The following is a 17013-nucleotide window of genomic DNA, read 5'->3' as shown; positions in this document are numbered from 1 at the left end:
CCGGCTTCAATGCCAGTGGATTGCACCTCTTCCAAGGAGACACTTCAGGCGTGGCCGCGTGGCGGGTGGAGAGAGCCCAGAAAGCGGCTGGGACCAGGGAACGTAGAAGGAGAGCCAACAGCCAGAATTCCCAGCCCAGCCTGCACCCTATCTTGCTGCAGGACCTCGGCCAAATCGCACATCCTATCTTTGCTCCCATTTATAGTTCATAACACGACTGGGGTCCCCTCCACAGCTCCCACCCCGGGCAGCTGTCCTCTCCGCACATCTGTCTGCCTTTGATTCCCCTTCCCCTTGGGTGGCCGGCCATGGGCCCTGATGATCAACGCTCAGGCTCTGGTGGTGGGAGGAGCTGGACTCAAATCCTGGTTCTAGTATTTCCCGGCTGTGTGACCACACACAAGTTACTTGAGTTCTTTGTGCCTCTGTTTCTTCATCTGTTAAATGGGGACAATCCTGGTACCTCTCTGGATGATCAAGAGAGGAAGTAAGGCGTGGAAAGAATTTGGCACAGTGTCTGGCACGCAGCACGTGCTCACTAGGTGTTAAATGTTAGTATCGTCCCTTTCCTTCTACCTCATTCTTTTCTAGCCTTTGCTGGTCTCTCATTTCTCTGAACTCCACAGTCTACACTCACAATTGAGCATCATTTAGCCCCAATCTTGTCTTTGAACACAAGGCTTATCCCATAAAGGATAGTAAGTTCCTGATGGTAGAATTAGGGCTTTTCTCTCTGATGTCCCCCAAAGCACTCAGCACAAAGCTGGGCCCACACCACACGCTGGAAGAACATTGCTAATTCATCATTAAGAACATTAATTCATTCTCGGCTAGGGAAAAGATCCATGATGGATTGTGACAAATGACCACCATCACCCATCTCTTCCTTAGTCCTTTTGTTAAAGTCTGATTGCATGAGGCTATTGGTCTTTGGAGAGGGGGGCAGATTGAGTTTTGGTCCCAATTCTTCACTCCTCCCTGCATCCATATCTATGCCAGGGGAGGAATTTGTTTCCATGCTCTTGGTGTTGCTTGGCCATATAACTTGCTTTGGCCAATGGCATGTGGGAGGAAGTGGCAGTGTGCCAGTTCTAAGACCAGGCCTCAGAGGCCTCATATGTTTCTGCTGGCCCTCTGTGCTCCTAACATTGCCAAGAGGAGACATGCCCTGACTAGTGCCCTAATCTGAGGATAAGATGTGAGGAGCAGAGTCCAGCCTGGGTGAGCTGACTCCCAGTTGACCCCAGACCTGCAGTGAGAAGCAAAACTGCCTCGGTCAAGCCCAGTCTAGATCAGCCAAACCCTGGGTAATTGCAGATCCCCAAGAATGAACGCTTATGGCTGCCACTGAAATTTTGTGGATGTTTGTTACACAGCACTATAGTAGCAAGAGGTGATTGATACAGGGATTACTACATATGAAGAGTGAATATGCTATCCTCCCTGAGAAACATTCTTTACCATTACTAATGCACCTTGAATTATATCTTCCCTAGTGATACTGGTTCCTGAGCAGCCTAGCTTATCTACCCACTCCACCTGGTGACCATTGGCCCACCTCTGCGGCCTCCCCGGCTAGTCCAGGAAGAAGGGAAGTTTGTGTTTGAGCCTCGTCTCAGGACAGAATCAAGAATGGGGCCAATTGCACCCATATGGCAACTGGCTCACGAGAAAAATCACATCTTCACTTCAGGCCTCCGCAGTCAGAGTGTTCTAACCTCTGCAGAGAGATGAGGTCTCAGCGTGAGAGAGAGGCACCACCAAATATCTCAATCTGCTTGGCCAGAAGTGGGACACGAACAGTTGAAGACAAGGACAAGGAAGCAAGGCCGCTGGTCACAATTCTGTGCACTGTGATATTGGGACTCAGAACTGAGCAACCCCCTACCCCATAAGAAAGTGACTTAAGCGATAAGGAAAAGAAAATTTTTTTTTTTTTTTTTTTTTTTGCAGTACGCGGGCCTCTCACTGCCGCGGCCTCTCCCGTTGCGGAGCACAGGCTCCGGACGTGCAGGCTCAGCGGCCATGGCTCACGGGCCCAGCTGCTCCGCGGCATGTGGGATCCTCCCGGACCGGGGCACGAACCCGTGTCCCCTGCATCGGCAGGCGGACTCGCAACCACCGCGCCACCAGGGAAGCCCAAGAAAACTTTTTAAAAGTATTTAAAAAAATCCAGAGGGGAAACAGGGTGTGTGCCAAAACAACTGGGTGGTGAAACTTAAGTCAGGGGAATCGCCTGAATCGCCAGAATCGCCTTGCTTGGCAAGATAACGGCAGAAATAACTGGTCCTCCCATCCTCCACCCCATCTCCATTTGGCTAATTCCTCCTCATCCTCCAGGTTTCAGCTTAGTTGTCACTTCCTCCAGGAAGCCTTCCCTGGCCCTCAACATGATGTTAGATTATATGCTCTCTCAGCACCCTGCCTGCCTTCTTTGCAGTATTCATCTCAGTAGTAAATATCTGTTTAAATTCTATCTTCCTTGAGAGCTTCCAGAAGCTTCAGAGGGGTGAGACCATATGACATTCACTTCTCAAATACCTGGGAGTCCTCGCTGGCAAAGCAACAGTCCTTTGGCATCATACCCTTTTCCTCCACACTGACTCACTCAATTCTAAACGTTCCTCTTACTTTTCAAAAGACCTTCCGTGGGCCCCAGTACTCAACAATTTGCCTGTTTTTTCCTTCTACTTTGTCTCCACCTTCTGATTTATACAGCTAATGATCTGAAAAGTAACACTTCGGTGCGTTAGGGGTGCTGCTATTTAAAGGATCCCAACCAGTTAAAGAAAATATCTTTTGTCAAATGAATGTTTGTCCCTGACTGGTCAATTCCAGCTTAATGAGCAACAACAACTCTTGGATGGTATAAACTAAGCCAAAATGACTGGTATCCAAGTCTGGGACGAGGAGGGTTGGAAGGTGTCAGAAAGGCTGGGACTCAGCCAAACCCTCACATAAGCGAACCCTCCATGGTCCACCCTTCCTCCCCGCAGAGATGACTTGCTTACACCAGCACTTTTGGAGAAATGGGGTTTCTAAGTCCACACAGTCATCTGCAGTGTTAAAATGAGAGGGTTCCGAGCAGAGTCCAAGCTCCAAACGTCCCAAGACAGAAATCTGGTTTGGACATAACCCAAGGCCTCTGGACTCACTGACAGGATGCTCCTGGTCTGCCCTCCTCAGTCTCCCAGCTGGATAGCAGGGTTCTGGCCTTAAGTTCTGAGACTTCCAGAATGACAGGGGGAGGGGAGAGGAGGACAGCAGCGTCAGGGAGCTCAGGGCTGAGAGGGGAGGCACGATGTCACCTGGGAGAACCTCAGGCCCACAAGAGAAACCCAGCTCCCTGCCCTGAGACATTATGGGAGCCAAGGGTAAAGGCTGGCAGCTGGGGAAATGCAGAGAGGACGGGATGGGGGCCGGGACCCTGGCCCTGCTTCTCCCCAGCCACACATGCCCGGAAAGGACAGGGCTGCACACCTCTCAGTGGAAACATGGGAATTGAGATGCCAATTATAAGAAGTGACCACGGTTGGTGGGGTTCTTCTGGGAAGGTACCTGAAAAGGGGGAGCCATGAACTGCACCAGCCTTGGGAACAGCCTTGGTGGTGCACTGGCTTAGCCGCCATGCTTATGTATAAATTGGGATCTCTTTGCCACACATCAAAGGGGGAAAAGTTTCCATCTTCAAATGTTAAGCTTAAAATAAGACACTACATGGGTGCCAGTAGATCTGTGAAATCTGCTGACTAAACTGGCACCAGCTTCTGGGAAAAAACCAGCTCGCGTCTCCTGAGCTCTGGGAGTGAGCAGGGTAGGGGCGGGGTTACTCTCAGGCAAGGTGACAACAGCGTGGGGGTTCAAGTCAGGGATGCTCACCTGGGCAGGAGGCAGTTTAGATGTTGCTTCCAGAAGCATCTTAGTCGAGGCCCCTGCCAGCCTTGCTCACTCCTTCCCTTTATCACTCAGGGACCCAGTTCTAGCACATTCGCTGGCACCCCATTTCTATTTTGGTAAGCATTTTAGTGGTTTCTGCATGTGTATATTTCTTACCCATTCTATCACGGCAGGGGCTTCCCTAAGGCATGGACTGGAACCTTCACTCGCCTTCAGACCAGGCGTTTGCTGAGATGTTCAGTGCTACCAGGTGACAGCAGGGTCTTAGGGGAGCTGATGTGGCTGGTGGGAGCCAGGCCTCGGGTGGAAGTGCCAGGACAGCCACAGTGCTCCCTCCTTACTGGGCGAGGCAGTAGCCCCGGGAGGGAGTGGAACCAACGAGTCCTCACGTTGCTTATCCACGTCAAAGTGCCTGGATGGAAGGCTACAGGTTCTCCACGACCAGTGGCCCCTCTTGGGACCTGGCCTCTGGCCCAGCTGTTCCGAATCCCGGAAGACAACTAATCGGGGCTAGGCAGTGAGGCCAGGTAAGCCTGTCATTTTGGCTCCGGCTGCCACTGAGGCCATCCCAGGTGATGCTGCCCCTTTGCCTCGGTCAAGTGTTCATACAGGATCTCAGATTCCAGGGATTCCTATTCTCACAACCTACACATTTATCCAGAGGGATGTTTGCTCCAGGCTGGAAGAGGACTGGTCCTGACAGGACATTCACAGCGTCTACTTCAGCAGTAAAGCCCTGAACAACATGGGAGTGGATCAGCACCCAAGTTCCCATGATGCCTAGAAGGCCATAGTGACCCTGAAGTGATTGATTGGTCTTACGAAGAGGAGAGAGTGGAAAAATATGGGGTGTCCTCAATAACACCTGTGAACTAGACACAGTGCTGGCATCCCTTGGGTTAGCTAGTTTATCACAGTTGATGGCAGCCATTAATTTTGAAAGGGTCCAGTTGGCCTCTTATGAGGAATAAGCCCCAAACTCAACTTCTCTGGCTTGGGAGAGATGATACTGCCAAAAGATATATCTTTTTATTTTTAAGCATTGATGGAATATTATTAAAATTACTATGGCAGATTCTTGTTTGCCTACCTATAGCTATTCTTCACTTCTTTCTCACTAACAGAATCCCTATAATTAGGGATTGACTATATATCCAGCTAAGTTCTACATGGAATATAAACAGAACTGTTCTGTGACACTTTGAAGAAGACTACTTGAAGGGAAATGACTCAGCTAGGAGGTACATCTTTTTACTTCTCCCTTCTTTCTCCTCCCTGGGATGTGGCTGTGATGACTGGAACTTCAGCAGCCATTCTGGGCTATGAGGTGACTGACACTAGAAGGCAGCACTGAGAATGGTGTAGAAAAATGGAAGCCTGGATTCCTGATGACTGTGGGGATCTGCCTACCTCCAAAATTCTTTGGTATGAGAGAGAAATAAATTATTTTCTTTAAGTTACTGTTATTTTGAACTTTTTGTTATATACAAGTGGTCCTACTCCTAACTGATATAATCATGTACTATGCTACAAAGAAAACCATAATAAATCTCAAATGGCAAAATTGTAGTGGTCACTCTCTCTGAAAATGAGATAAACTAGAAAATAATAACAAAAGAATATATCCTTTTAAAACCCAGTCATCTGGAATTTAAAATACATTCTTCTGACTATCTAACAGACTAAAGAGGATTCAAAGCTATAATTTCAAACTTATTTAGAAAATAAAAACATAGATCACTATATATGAAAACCAAGTATTTGATATCCTCAGAAGCAAATTCAGAGCCCTAAACAGCTTCATTAGAAGGAAAGAATGAGAATAGATAAGAATAAATTCAAGGCAAAAGATTAAAAAACAAGTCACAAACAAATCAAAGAGGAAAAGTGGATATTATAAAACAAGAGCAGAAATGAATAAATTAGAAAATGAAAACAGAAGAATTGATAGATACATCTAAGAGCTGATTCCCAGACAAAACTCTCACAAATCTCGTTATTTTATTTTATTTTATTTTATTTTTTTTCGTTATTTTAATAAAGGAGATGGAGGTGAGAAGTGGGGACAAGACTCAAAACTCAGTCCAAGGAAAGATCATTATATTTTAAAAATCAATATTTAAAACTTTTCTACAACAAAGACACCAGAGAGTAAAGGAAGAACAGCTGGGAGAGAGATTTGTAATATATATAATTCAAAGGATTAATATCCAAAATATATAAGGAATGCTTACAAATCAATTAGGAAAATACAGCAAATGGAAGAATGGACAAAGGATGTTAACAGCTAATTCACGGAAGAGGAAATGTAAATAGCCAATAAATATATGAAAAGAAGTGAGATCTTTTTGGTGTTCAGGGAAATGTGCATTGCCTTTTACACAGCAAACTCAGTTTCTGGAATGGGCCCTCAAGAAATCATCATACTTGTGCAAAAAGAACTTTATAAGGCTTTTTCACAGCACTGTTATTTCTAATAGCAAATAATCAGAAACAATCTAAATCCATCACTATGGGAGAGAATGCTACTCAGCAGGAAAAACGAAGAAAGGAGGGGAGGAAGGAAGGAAGGGAGGGAGGGGAGGAGGGAGGGTGGGAGGGAGGAAGGGAGGAAGGGAGGAAGGAAGGGAGGAAGGGAGGAAGGGAGGAAGGAAGGGAGGGAGGGAGGGAGGGAGGGAGGGAGGGAGGGGATCCTTATGTAGGCAAACTGCTAAGTGTAATTAAGCTATTTGTAGATAAATAAGTGTATTTTTACTTATAAAACATATCTATCTAAAAACAAATTTTTAGTGATGATTCATATCTTTGCAAATGCCTAGAAAAAAGCCTGAAAGTTCACACCAGACTTCTCACAGAGGTTACTTCTGGGAATAGATTTGGAGTTGAGGGTCGTCAGAGGAACTTTACTTTTTTTTTTTTTTTTGCATTGTTTGAATTCTGAGCTGAGAGAACATATTCATGTATTACTTGTATAACTTTAAAAATATTCTTGGTGATATTTTTGAATTCCAAAGAACATATTCATGTATTACTTGTATCATTTTATAAAATACATGGAGAAGGTTTTTTTTAATCCTAAGGATATTTCTGCACTCCAAAGATAAAGAGAAAAAATACCAAAAGCTCCCAAAGGGAGTGGGGGAGGTTTACCAATAAAGAAAATGAGAATCAGGCCAACTATTGTTCATGTATAAGAGGGAAAAAACGTCATTTCAGATATGGAAGGACTCAGAAAGTATTGCCCACACACTCAACATTACTCAAAGAAGTACTCTAGCAAAACATAGAGAACACACACACACACACACACACACACACACACACACACACACGAAAAGCCTAAAAAATTGTGAAGTTTAATATAGGTGTTCAGCAAGGATTCAAAAAACTGGTGAGATTCCAGATTATTTCCAAAATCTTGACAGGTGTGTACGGGTGAAATGGTAGAGTAGAGAGTAGGGTAAAACGGTATGCTAAAAGTCTCTTCCTTTATGGGTAGGGTTGGGGAGGTCCTATTTACTATTCAATTATTGATATTAATAAGGTAGATACAGCTAAATCTCTCCATAAAATACTATAGGAGGGGCTTCCCTGGTGGCGCAGTGATTGAGAGTCCACCTGCCGATGCAGGGGACACGGGGTTCGTGCCCCGGTCCAGGAAGCTCCCACATGCCGCGGAGCGGCTAGGCCCGTGAGCCATGGCCGCTGAGCCTGCGCGTCTGGAGCCTGTGCTCCACAACGGGAGAGGCCACAACAGTGAGAGGCCCGCGTACCGCAAAAACAAAAAAAAAATAATAGGAGAATGGTAGTTAGAGAGGATTAGGATGCTCCCCTTCCAAACCACTTAAGAAATCAAAAGGACCGATGAAAATTACCACTCTAGTACAAATCAGGAAAATAAATGGAAACAATAACAAACTTGATAAGCAAACCAACAAACAAGCTACTTGATGGCTGGGATAAGTGCTCACAATAACCAGTGGCAGAATAAATATGAATGGGTTCCATTAATTATTAAAGACAGAGTTTCTCAAACTGGGTAAAAAAAAGTAGAATGCAGCTCAATTTTGTCTACGAGTGACATATACACAGAAATTAAATATCACTCTGATATAAATGTGTAGGCAATAATTTACAAGGCAAATAAAATGGGAATAGAAATATTAATATGAGATGAAGTAGAGTTCAAGACAACAATATTCAATGAAATAGGGATATTTCGTGTGTGTGTGTGTGTGTGTGTGTGTAAGAAAGTGAGAGAGGTGGGAAGGTAGAGATTATAACATCAAGAAGATAAAAATGTCATGAACACACCAAACCCCACTGCACTGAAATATATACAGCAAAAACTATAAGAAATGCAAGGAAATTAAATGCACACAATTACAGTGGGGAAAACATAATACTTTCTCAGAATATGTCAGAACAATGTAGAAGTTTCAGGGAAACTACAAAAGGATAGTGATGAGAATGATATTCCCTATACATGTTGATATATATTTAAAATATATGTATAAAATGAAACATTGCAAGCATACAGAGAAGTCTAGAGGATACTACAATGAATATCCACATACTGCCAAATCTTATCATTTTGTCAAATTTTTGTGAAAATTTTATCTTTTTAAAAGATGAAACATAACAGATACAAATGAAGCACCTCCTGCTCTGCTAGATTCCATTGCCTTCTCTCTCTCTCCAGAGGTAAGTAGTATCATGAATCTGTTGCTAACTGTTCCCATGAATGTTTTATGGATCCTTGCAAAATACACCCATAAATATATATATGTATAATATTGCTTTGCATATTAAAACATTATATAAATGACATCAGACAGTATTATTACTCTGCTACTGTTTTTTCATTCATCATTGTTTTTGAGATTTATCAATATTGATAAATGTAGTCCTGTCCTTTATTTTCTTTCCTGTGTTAAGTATCCCATTGCATGACTAAATCATGAATATTTATCCATTCTCTTGATGGACATTTCAGTGGTTTCCTTTCTTTTTGCTACTATAAACAGTGCTGCAAATATTTTCTTTTCATATTTAATGTGTTTTGTGTATGAGGTGAAATCTAATTTTATTTCTTTTTCACATAGGTAGCACCATTTGTTAGATGGTCCATCCTTCTTCTCCACTGATTTGTCAAATATCAAGTTTCCATATGGGTATGGGCATGTTTCCAGACTTTCTATTCTGTTGCAATGATCTATTTGCTTATCTCCAAACCAAAACCAAACTGTCTTATGCTACTTAGTAGGGTGACTCTCCTCTTACCACCTCATTCTTTTTTTTTTTTTTTGGCTGCGTTGGGTTTCCGTTGCAGTGCACGGGCTTCTCATTGTGGTGGCTTCTCTTGTTGCGGAGCACAGGCTGGAGGCGCGCGGGCTTCAGTAGCGGCGGGGTGTGGGCTCAGTAGTTGTGGCACGTGGGCTTCAGAGCACAGGCTCAGTAGTTGTGGCACATGGGCTTAGTTGCTCCGTGGCATGTGGGATCTTCCCAGAGCAGGGATCGAACCCACTTCTCCTGCATTGGCAGGCGGATTCTTAATCACTGTGCCACCAGGGAAGTCCCACCACCTCATTCTTGAAAATTGTCTTGGCTGTTCTTGGCCCTTAGCTTGTTCATATAATTTTTAGTATCAACTTGTCAAGTTCCATGAAAAATCCTGCTGAGATTTTGATTGGAATTTTATTGAATATAATTAAATATAATTTGAAGAAAATGCGTATCTTCATGATAATGAATATTCCCACCCAAGGTGATATATTTCTCCGTTTATTTAGATCTCCAATGTCCTTCAATAAAGTTTTATAAGTTTTTCCATAAAGATCTTGCACATCCTTTCTTGAATTTATTTTTGGTAACTTATCATTCTAAGTGCTATTATAAATGCTTTCTTTTTTAAAAAAAATATCATGTTCTAGATGTTTGTTATAGGTTTATAGGCATACAGTAATTATTTTGTATACTTGTCTTACATCCAGAAATCTTATAAAATAGTAGTTCCAATAGTTTGCCTATTCTCATGAAAAATTTTGTTTCTTCCTTTCCAATCCTAATATTGGTCATTTATTTTTTCATGTCTTATTGTACTTGTTAGTCTCCTAGGAAAATGCTGGACAGAAGCATTACTATCAGGCATTCTTACCCTGTCCCAGACATTAAGATTTTACCTTTATCTGATTCATCTTTAAGAATGGTTCTTGCTATGGGGTTGTTTTTTTGTTTTTTTTTTTTTCTGACAGATACTGTATTAAGTTAATGAAGCTCCCTTTTAGACCTAACTAACCTTCTCTTTTAAAAAAGATTATAAATGGAGTTATGTTTTATCAAATGATTTTTCTGTATCTACTGAGATCATCATGTTTCTCCTTCAATTTGTTAATGTGATGAACTATATTAATACATCTCTATTACCATTCTTGGTAAATCTTTTTTTTTTTTTTTTTTGCGGTACGCAGGCCTCTCACTGTTGTGGCCTCTCCCGTTGCGGAGCACAGGCTCCGGACGCGCAGGCTCAGCGGCCATGGCTCACGGGCCCAGCCGCTCCGTGGCACGTGGGATCTTCCCGGACCAGGGCATGAACCCACGTCCCCTGCGTTGGCAGGTGGACTCTCAACCACTGCACCACCAGGGAAGCCCCTTGGTAAATCTTTTTTGATATATTTTAATACAGTGCTGGATTCAACTTGCTATTATTTCATTTAGACTATGTGTAATTTTGTAAGTGATATTGGCCTATAATTTTTCTTTCTCATACTAACTTCTTTGGTATTGGTCTCAAAGTGCCTCATAAATGAATTGGGGAATATTTCCTTTTTTTTATTCTCTTTAAAGAGTTTTGTAAAGATTGAGTTTGGCTATTTCTTTGAGTGTAGTCACCTGAAAGATCATGGGAGCCTAGTGGTAATTTTTGATTTGTTTGTTACTTCTTTGGTGCATATATTTTAAGCAACTGATCTAATTTCTTTCTATTTACAGGTCTTTTCAAATTCTATATTTCCTCTTGCTAGGCAGTTTTTGGTAACCTGTACTTTCTCAGAAATGTATCCATATTTTCCTAAGTCTTCAAATTTCCTGCCCCAGATTGTTCAATGCATTTTGATCCTTTAAACTTCTATTATATCTGTAATTATTATACTTTTTAGTCCTAGTATTTATTTGTATCTTCTCTCTTTTTTCTTACCCAGTATTGCCAGAAATGTCTATTTAATTAGTCCTTACATAGAAGCTAGGAAGTTACCCTCAAGGTATATCTCCAACAATATCAAAACACATGCACAAGACTATCTATTCTTGCATTATTCATATTGGCAAAATAATGGAAATAGTCTAAATGTCCATATGTAGGAAAATAGTTGAATAAATTATGGTACTTCCATGTAGTATACTACTATGCAGCTATTTAAAAAAAAAAAAAGAATAAGGAAGATAGCTATAAACTGATACACTGTGATTTCCAGGATATGTCATTAAGCAAAAAAAAACATTGCGCAAAAGGGTTATATAATATGGTGCCTCTTATAGAAAAAAGAAAGGGAAATGTATTTGTATTTGCTTATTTTTACAAAAAGATATAGGAAGGATAAAATTATTTACTTAGAGAGGTTGGGTGGGAAGGAGGTAGAAGGGATAGAGAGGGAAATGGGGCTTTTATTATGCCTTTTTTACATAGCTTTTGACTTTTGAACTATGTTGACATTTTATATAGTTCCCAAAATAAATCAATAAGAATGGGGAAACATCTGAAATTCAGTGGCAACAGAAATGAATAAACCTAACTGTATATCATATAAATAACATATACACACAGAAGAAAATAATTAATTCAAATAACTTTTTTTTTAATTCAAATAACTTTTGAACACGATTCTCTGACTATATACCCTCAGTAGGATCTATTCAACAGACAAAAAGAACTTCAAAGAAATCTCAAGCTTTACTTAATACATTTGGTGGGGGGGGATTAATACATGTTTGAGTGGCATTAATGTAGCAATTCTGAAATTCTTTTATTTGTATATATAAGATTTAGTAACTGAATAAATACATTGTTGTTGTATTCTCATTCAGGGAGAAGGAAGATGTAGATATGGACTGGAAGGAGGGGAAGAACTCTGAGATGTTGGATTGGAATTAGAGGTATTAGTATGTAGTCATGATTTTTAAAAAGTTGTATGTCCTAGCTCTGTCTGCAAAGAGGGCCTAGAAACAATGACACACCAGTAACAATGAGCACACCTAACTATCCAGATTTTGGTTCCTAAATACCATTCCCCTCTAAAAGGAACCAGGGCTCTTTGGAGAAATGGGGCAGAGAAACTACAAGATGAGTTTGGAATATCCATACATTGTGCCAGAAAGTATTGACGTACATACTCATAGCATAAAGAAGACATGTCAAATGGACACTGAAATTGCTTTAAAGGGTTTCTATTGGTCAAATTTGGCACAATTTGTATATAAAAATGAATAATGAAAAAAGTAAATTACTATCCACTGAATACAAAAAATATACAAGACCATACTGATAGTTTTAAAAAACAAGAAAATGGGAGGCAGAAGGGAAGACCCTTATTTACAGGAGGCTGCCAATTAATAAACATAGAATGAATGATATTTATGAAATATATAGGAAACTTTCAGACTAGGTAAATATCCTGTTCCCAATCAGTTTTTCACTTAGTGGTTTTAACATCTGTTGGTCATTCTTGTCTGTTTCCTGCTTTCGGCTAAGATGAAAAAAAGTTACTATAAACATTTATATATAGATCTTTGTGTGGACATATGTATTCACTTCTCTTGAAGTAAATACCTAAATGTAGGATTGCTGGCTCACATTGTAGTGTATGTTTATAAGAAACTGCAATATCATTTTCCACATACACCTGCCCTGATCCCAATCCCAATTCTAGGATCACATCCCACATTTAGTTGTTATCTCTTTAGCCTCCTCGGTAAAATGCAAGAGAAATGAGGATGTGTGTAGGGGTGTGTGTGTGTGTGTGTGTGTGTGTGCGCGCGCGTGTGTGTGTATCTCTATATATATCCTCTAAAAGACTTGTACAATCATGTTCAAAGCATGTTGTTGTAAACTCCAAACTGGCAACAACCCAAATGTCTACCAACAGTAGGATGAATAAAGAAATTTCTATATAGTTATAGCAGTGGAATATTATACAGCCATGAAAAAGAACAAGCTAATACTACATTTAACAGTAAGTCTCATAAACAATTGGGTGAAAGAAGCCAAGTCCCCAAAAAGTACATTTATATAAGTGATTCCATTTATATAAAGTTCAATAACAGGCAAAATGAGAATATAATGAAGGAAGGAGTCAGAAAAGTGGTTCCCTGTGAGGTTAGTGACTCAGAGGGGTACATAAGAGGTATCTGAGACACTGGTAATGCACTATATCTTTATCTAAGTGATATTTACTTAGATGAGCTCACTTTGTGAAAACGTATCAAGCTTTACATTTATGACAAATGCACCCTTTCTGTACATTTGTTTTACTCCAATATAAAAAGATTAACAGTAAGCTTAATCCTGATTTCAAAACAGAATAAAAATAAGGCTGAATTTTCCAGTTTTCAGAAGGCACCCTTACTTTCCGACTTCCCAAGCTTTCTGGGAAAACTTCCCTGTAATCAAACCAGCATGTCCTAATTAACGACAATACTTGAAATGGGAAATATACAGGGATGCAGGCACTTTGAGGCCCTGTTGGGTGTACATTGGCACACGTTCTATGGAAAGAGGTCTGACAATACACATCAAGAGAATTAAAAAGAAATATATGGTATTTTCTCCAGTGAGTCCCCTCCAGGAATTTATCCTAAATCAACAACTCAAATATTTATGAACAGCGATGTAAAGTTATACATTAAAAAATTTTTGTAGAAAAGAAAACCCTTTGAAGGTAATACTTACAATTGGCGTCCCAAAAGGAATGTAACCTGTGAGAGGACAGAGAGAAGAGTTGGGTTTTATAATCCCATCTGACTCTGCCCCACCTGCCTTTCAACTGTGAGGCCAGAGAGACTTCTGGCCTTGGCCTTGGCAGTGGCCCCAGGGAGAGGGCTCAGGTCAGTTAAGCGGGAGGCACCTCTAGCCCCAGACCTTTTCCCAGCCCAGCCCTCCCCAAGACAGAGGGCTCCCCTGTGTCCCCAAACCTCCTTGTCTCTGTTCCCCTCAGTCCTCACTCGCCCCCAAAGCCAGGGGCCCATTCCTGAAGGAGGCGCCCGTGGCCGGGGCGCCGCCACTCTGCACTTGGTGGTCCTCCCACGATTTCCTCCGGGAGCCACGAAGCCCCGCCAACCTCACCACAATGTCTCTGGAGGCCCTGGGACGTCCTCCTCCTTCCCTCAGCCTGTCTTTCTAAAACACACCCTTACTTTCCCAGCTTCATGACCATTTCTGGAAAGGGCATTCCCTACCCACCTGAGATGTGTGCCTCCAAGTGTCAGAGCTCTTTGAATCTCTAGGGCCCTGGCTGGACATCTCAGCAGGCAGGAAAGGGCCGGCATGAAGTGCAGCTGGGCCCTGGCCGTCTCCCCACGGCTCAGGGCCCCCAGACTGTGGCAAGGCCCCCTCCCCCAGCCTCACTGCTGTAGGTGGGCATCCTCCTGTCCCAGCCACTAACTTACAGCAGCCAGTCAGCTGGTGGCCCAGCAGCAGGGAACCACAATTGCACGGGTTACGTCTAGAGCAAAGGTTGGTGTCCTGTGTGTGCATATTTGTACACATGAGCCGCCACTCTCCTACCTGCATCCCTCCAGGGAGAGGCCCAAAGACTGATCAGAGAATCGCAGAATAAGCCAGTCTCGGGGGGAGAGCCTGCTATGGCCCCACGCAGGCACTGGGGAGGACCTGCAGCCGCAGCTACGAGAGCCTTCACCGCCTTGGAGTTCCTTACGGCAAAGCAAGGGTCACCGGGCACTAACTGCCCGTTTGCACAATGACATGTGCTTGTCTGTTCTCTCAGCCCCATGAGTTCAGGCTCTCTGAGGCAGCGGTGGGGGGGGGCCTGACTAACCTCCTGGACTGAGAACACCCACTGGTAGGGACCCTTCCTCCAGCCGCCTGAGGGCTTCCCAAGGCAGCAGCCACCAGCCCTCCCACCCGCCCTGTGACTCAGGGGTGGGGGGTACACTCTGTAGCACTGAGAAACGGCATGGAGGAGGCATCAGCACACTAGTGTGAGTCTGACCTCCGCTGTGTGACTCTGGACAAAGCCCTTAGCCTCTCAGAACCGTAGGCAGGACAACCACGCCGGCCCCAGCCAGTGTATGGGCAAGTGCTTTCTAGGCCATTAAGCTCTACGTAACAGAGCTGTCCCTCTAGTGACCACAGGGCAGGGACTTCCTGAGGGCAGGGATCTTATACCCATTCTTCCATTACCCTCTCTACCCACTGGTCTCCACAGAACAGGAATCCGCCTCCCTGTGTGTGTAGTGGTACAAACGTAGTGCATACACTCAGAAGGGCAGGCTAAAAGTAGGATCAGAGACAAGGGAGTTAGTCTGGGGGTTACCTGCATGAAAAGGCTGAGTAGGGAGCAGGGCTTGGAAGGAAGGCACTCAGTGTGCACAGATAAGAGAGGAGTGGCTCATGGAAGGCAGGGCTTGCCCTAGAAGGCGTCACCCTGGGGCTGCTGCTGAGTGAATGGGGTGTAACCTGGCATTGGGGGCACCAGATTCACCTGTGGAGGCCTCGATTCTACCCCAACTGCTCAGGCAGAAAAGGCAGACAGGCACATTTTAACAGCTCCATAGGCTGGCCAGTCCTGTACAGTTGAGCCAAAGTGACCATGCAGGTGCGAGTGTGGTGGTGTGTGTAACAGGCTCTGTACGTCCCTCAAGCCAAGCGCATCTGGACACTCCTGGAGCTGTGACCACTGTAATTGGCCCAGGCTAGGCAGAACCAGAGGTTCCCAAGGGCTTACCTGACATTCTAAAGGGCATGAAGATCTTCTCATTGGTGTCCGGGTGTAGAATAGCCTGGCAAGAGCCGGGAACAGAGCACAGGGTGACAGCTGGGGAGGGAGATGGGACATGGGAGGGGGGAGGGGGAGGACAGCTCCCCCAGGAAGACTTAGGTGGCCAATGGCTGTATCCCACCTTGCCTTGTGGCCAGTCAATTCTTCCCACCACTCGGGGCAAGAGAAAACCAAACATGGGCCATAAACAGAGCTTCTCCTCCTAACTAGTGCTCAAAGCTGAATGCAGCACAGAGCCGACCATGTCTACCTTGCAGGCCCTCTGTCCCCCATGCCACGCACACAACAGGCCCACAATAAGGGTTTTGTGGAAGGAGCCCATGGGGAAGGAGGTCAGGGGGCCCAGGGAAAGGCAGGCTGACCTGAGCTCTAGTCTTCAGAAATTCAGACCCAGGTGCTGGGGAAGAAAGAAGGGGGGTCGGGCCAGGGCAGGGCAGGGCAGGGTCTCTGAGAACAGCAGAAGGGAAGGAAAAGAATCTAAAATTGAATTACCTGCTTGATTTTCTGTGCACTCCAGAGCTGGAAGGAAGGAAGGGAAAGAGAGAGAGAAAGGAAAAGAAAAGAAAAAACAAAGATTAAAAGCACGTATCAGTTTAAGGTCTCAAAGCCACATTTTCTAACCAAGAGATCCAGCTGGGGATCTCAAACAGATTTTTTTTTTTTTTTTTTTTTTTGTGGTACGCAGGCCTCTCACTGTTGTGGCCTCTCCCGTTGCGGAGCACAGGCTCCGGACGCACAGGCTCAGCGGCCATGGCTCACGGGCCCAGCCGCTCCGCTGCATGTGGGATCCTCCCGGACCGGGGCACGAACCCGTGTCCCCTGCATTGGCAGGCGGACTCTCAACCACTGCGCCACCAGGGAAGCCCCTCAAACAGATTATTTAAACCGAGGGTTCTCAATTCTGGCTGTGCCGTAAAATTACTTGAGGAATTCTTCCAGCATTTTCCTAACGCTCCCTAGTTCATTTTAAGGTGTGGCCAGGTAAGAAGCCCTGATTTAAATGAAGATACTTCAGCTGTCTCCCAGAATCACTAGAGGCAGCACAGCATAATTTTTCAGAGCTACACAGACTGCCTGGATCCCTGGATTTGCCACTTCTACCTCT

General features: G+C 43.8%; 1 protein-coding gene across 5 annotated transcripts in view; it reads right to left on the bottom strand.

The window, feature by feature from the left end:
• Nucleotides 1-17013, bottom strand: part of SFXN5 (sideroflexin 5) — a 116812-nt gene that overhangs the window by 59952 nt on the left and 39847 nt on the right. For all 5 annotated transcript variants that reach the window (XM_060026382.1, XM_060026386.1, XM_060026383.1 and 2 more), the window contains 3 exons: nucleotides 16401-16427; nucleotides 15855-15909; nucleotides 13841-13866 (listed from right to left, as the gene is read on the bottom strand). In XM_060026382.1, coding sequence (XP_059882365.1) covers nucleotides 13841-13866; nucleotides 15855-15909; nucleotides 16401-16427 — 108 coding nt within the window. The remainder of the gene's footprint in view (nucleotides 1-13840; nucleotides 13867-15854; nucleotides 15910-16400; nucleotides 16428-17013) is intronic.

Source organism: Delphinus delphis, chromosome 12, assembly GCF_949987515.2.
Source record: "Delphinus delphis chromosome 12, mDelDel1.2, whole genome shotgun sequence".
NCBI lineage: Eukaryota > Metazoa > Chordata > Mammalia > Artiodactyla > Delphinidae > Delphinus > Delphinus delphis.
Note: the sequence above shows the minus strand (reverse complement) of the source record. Positions and strands in the feature narration are given on the sequence as shown.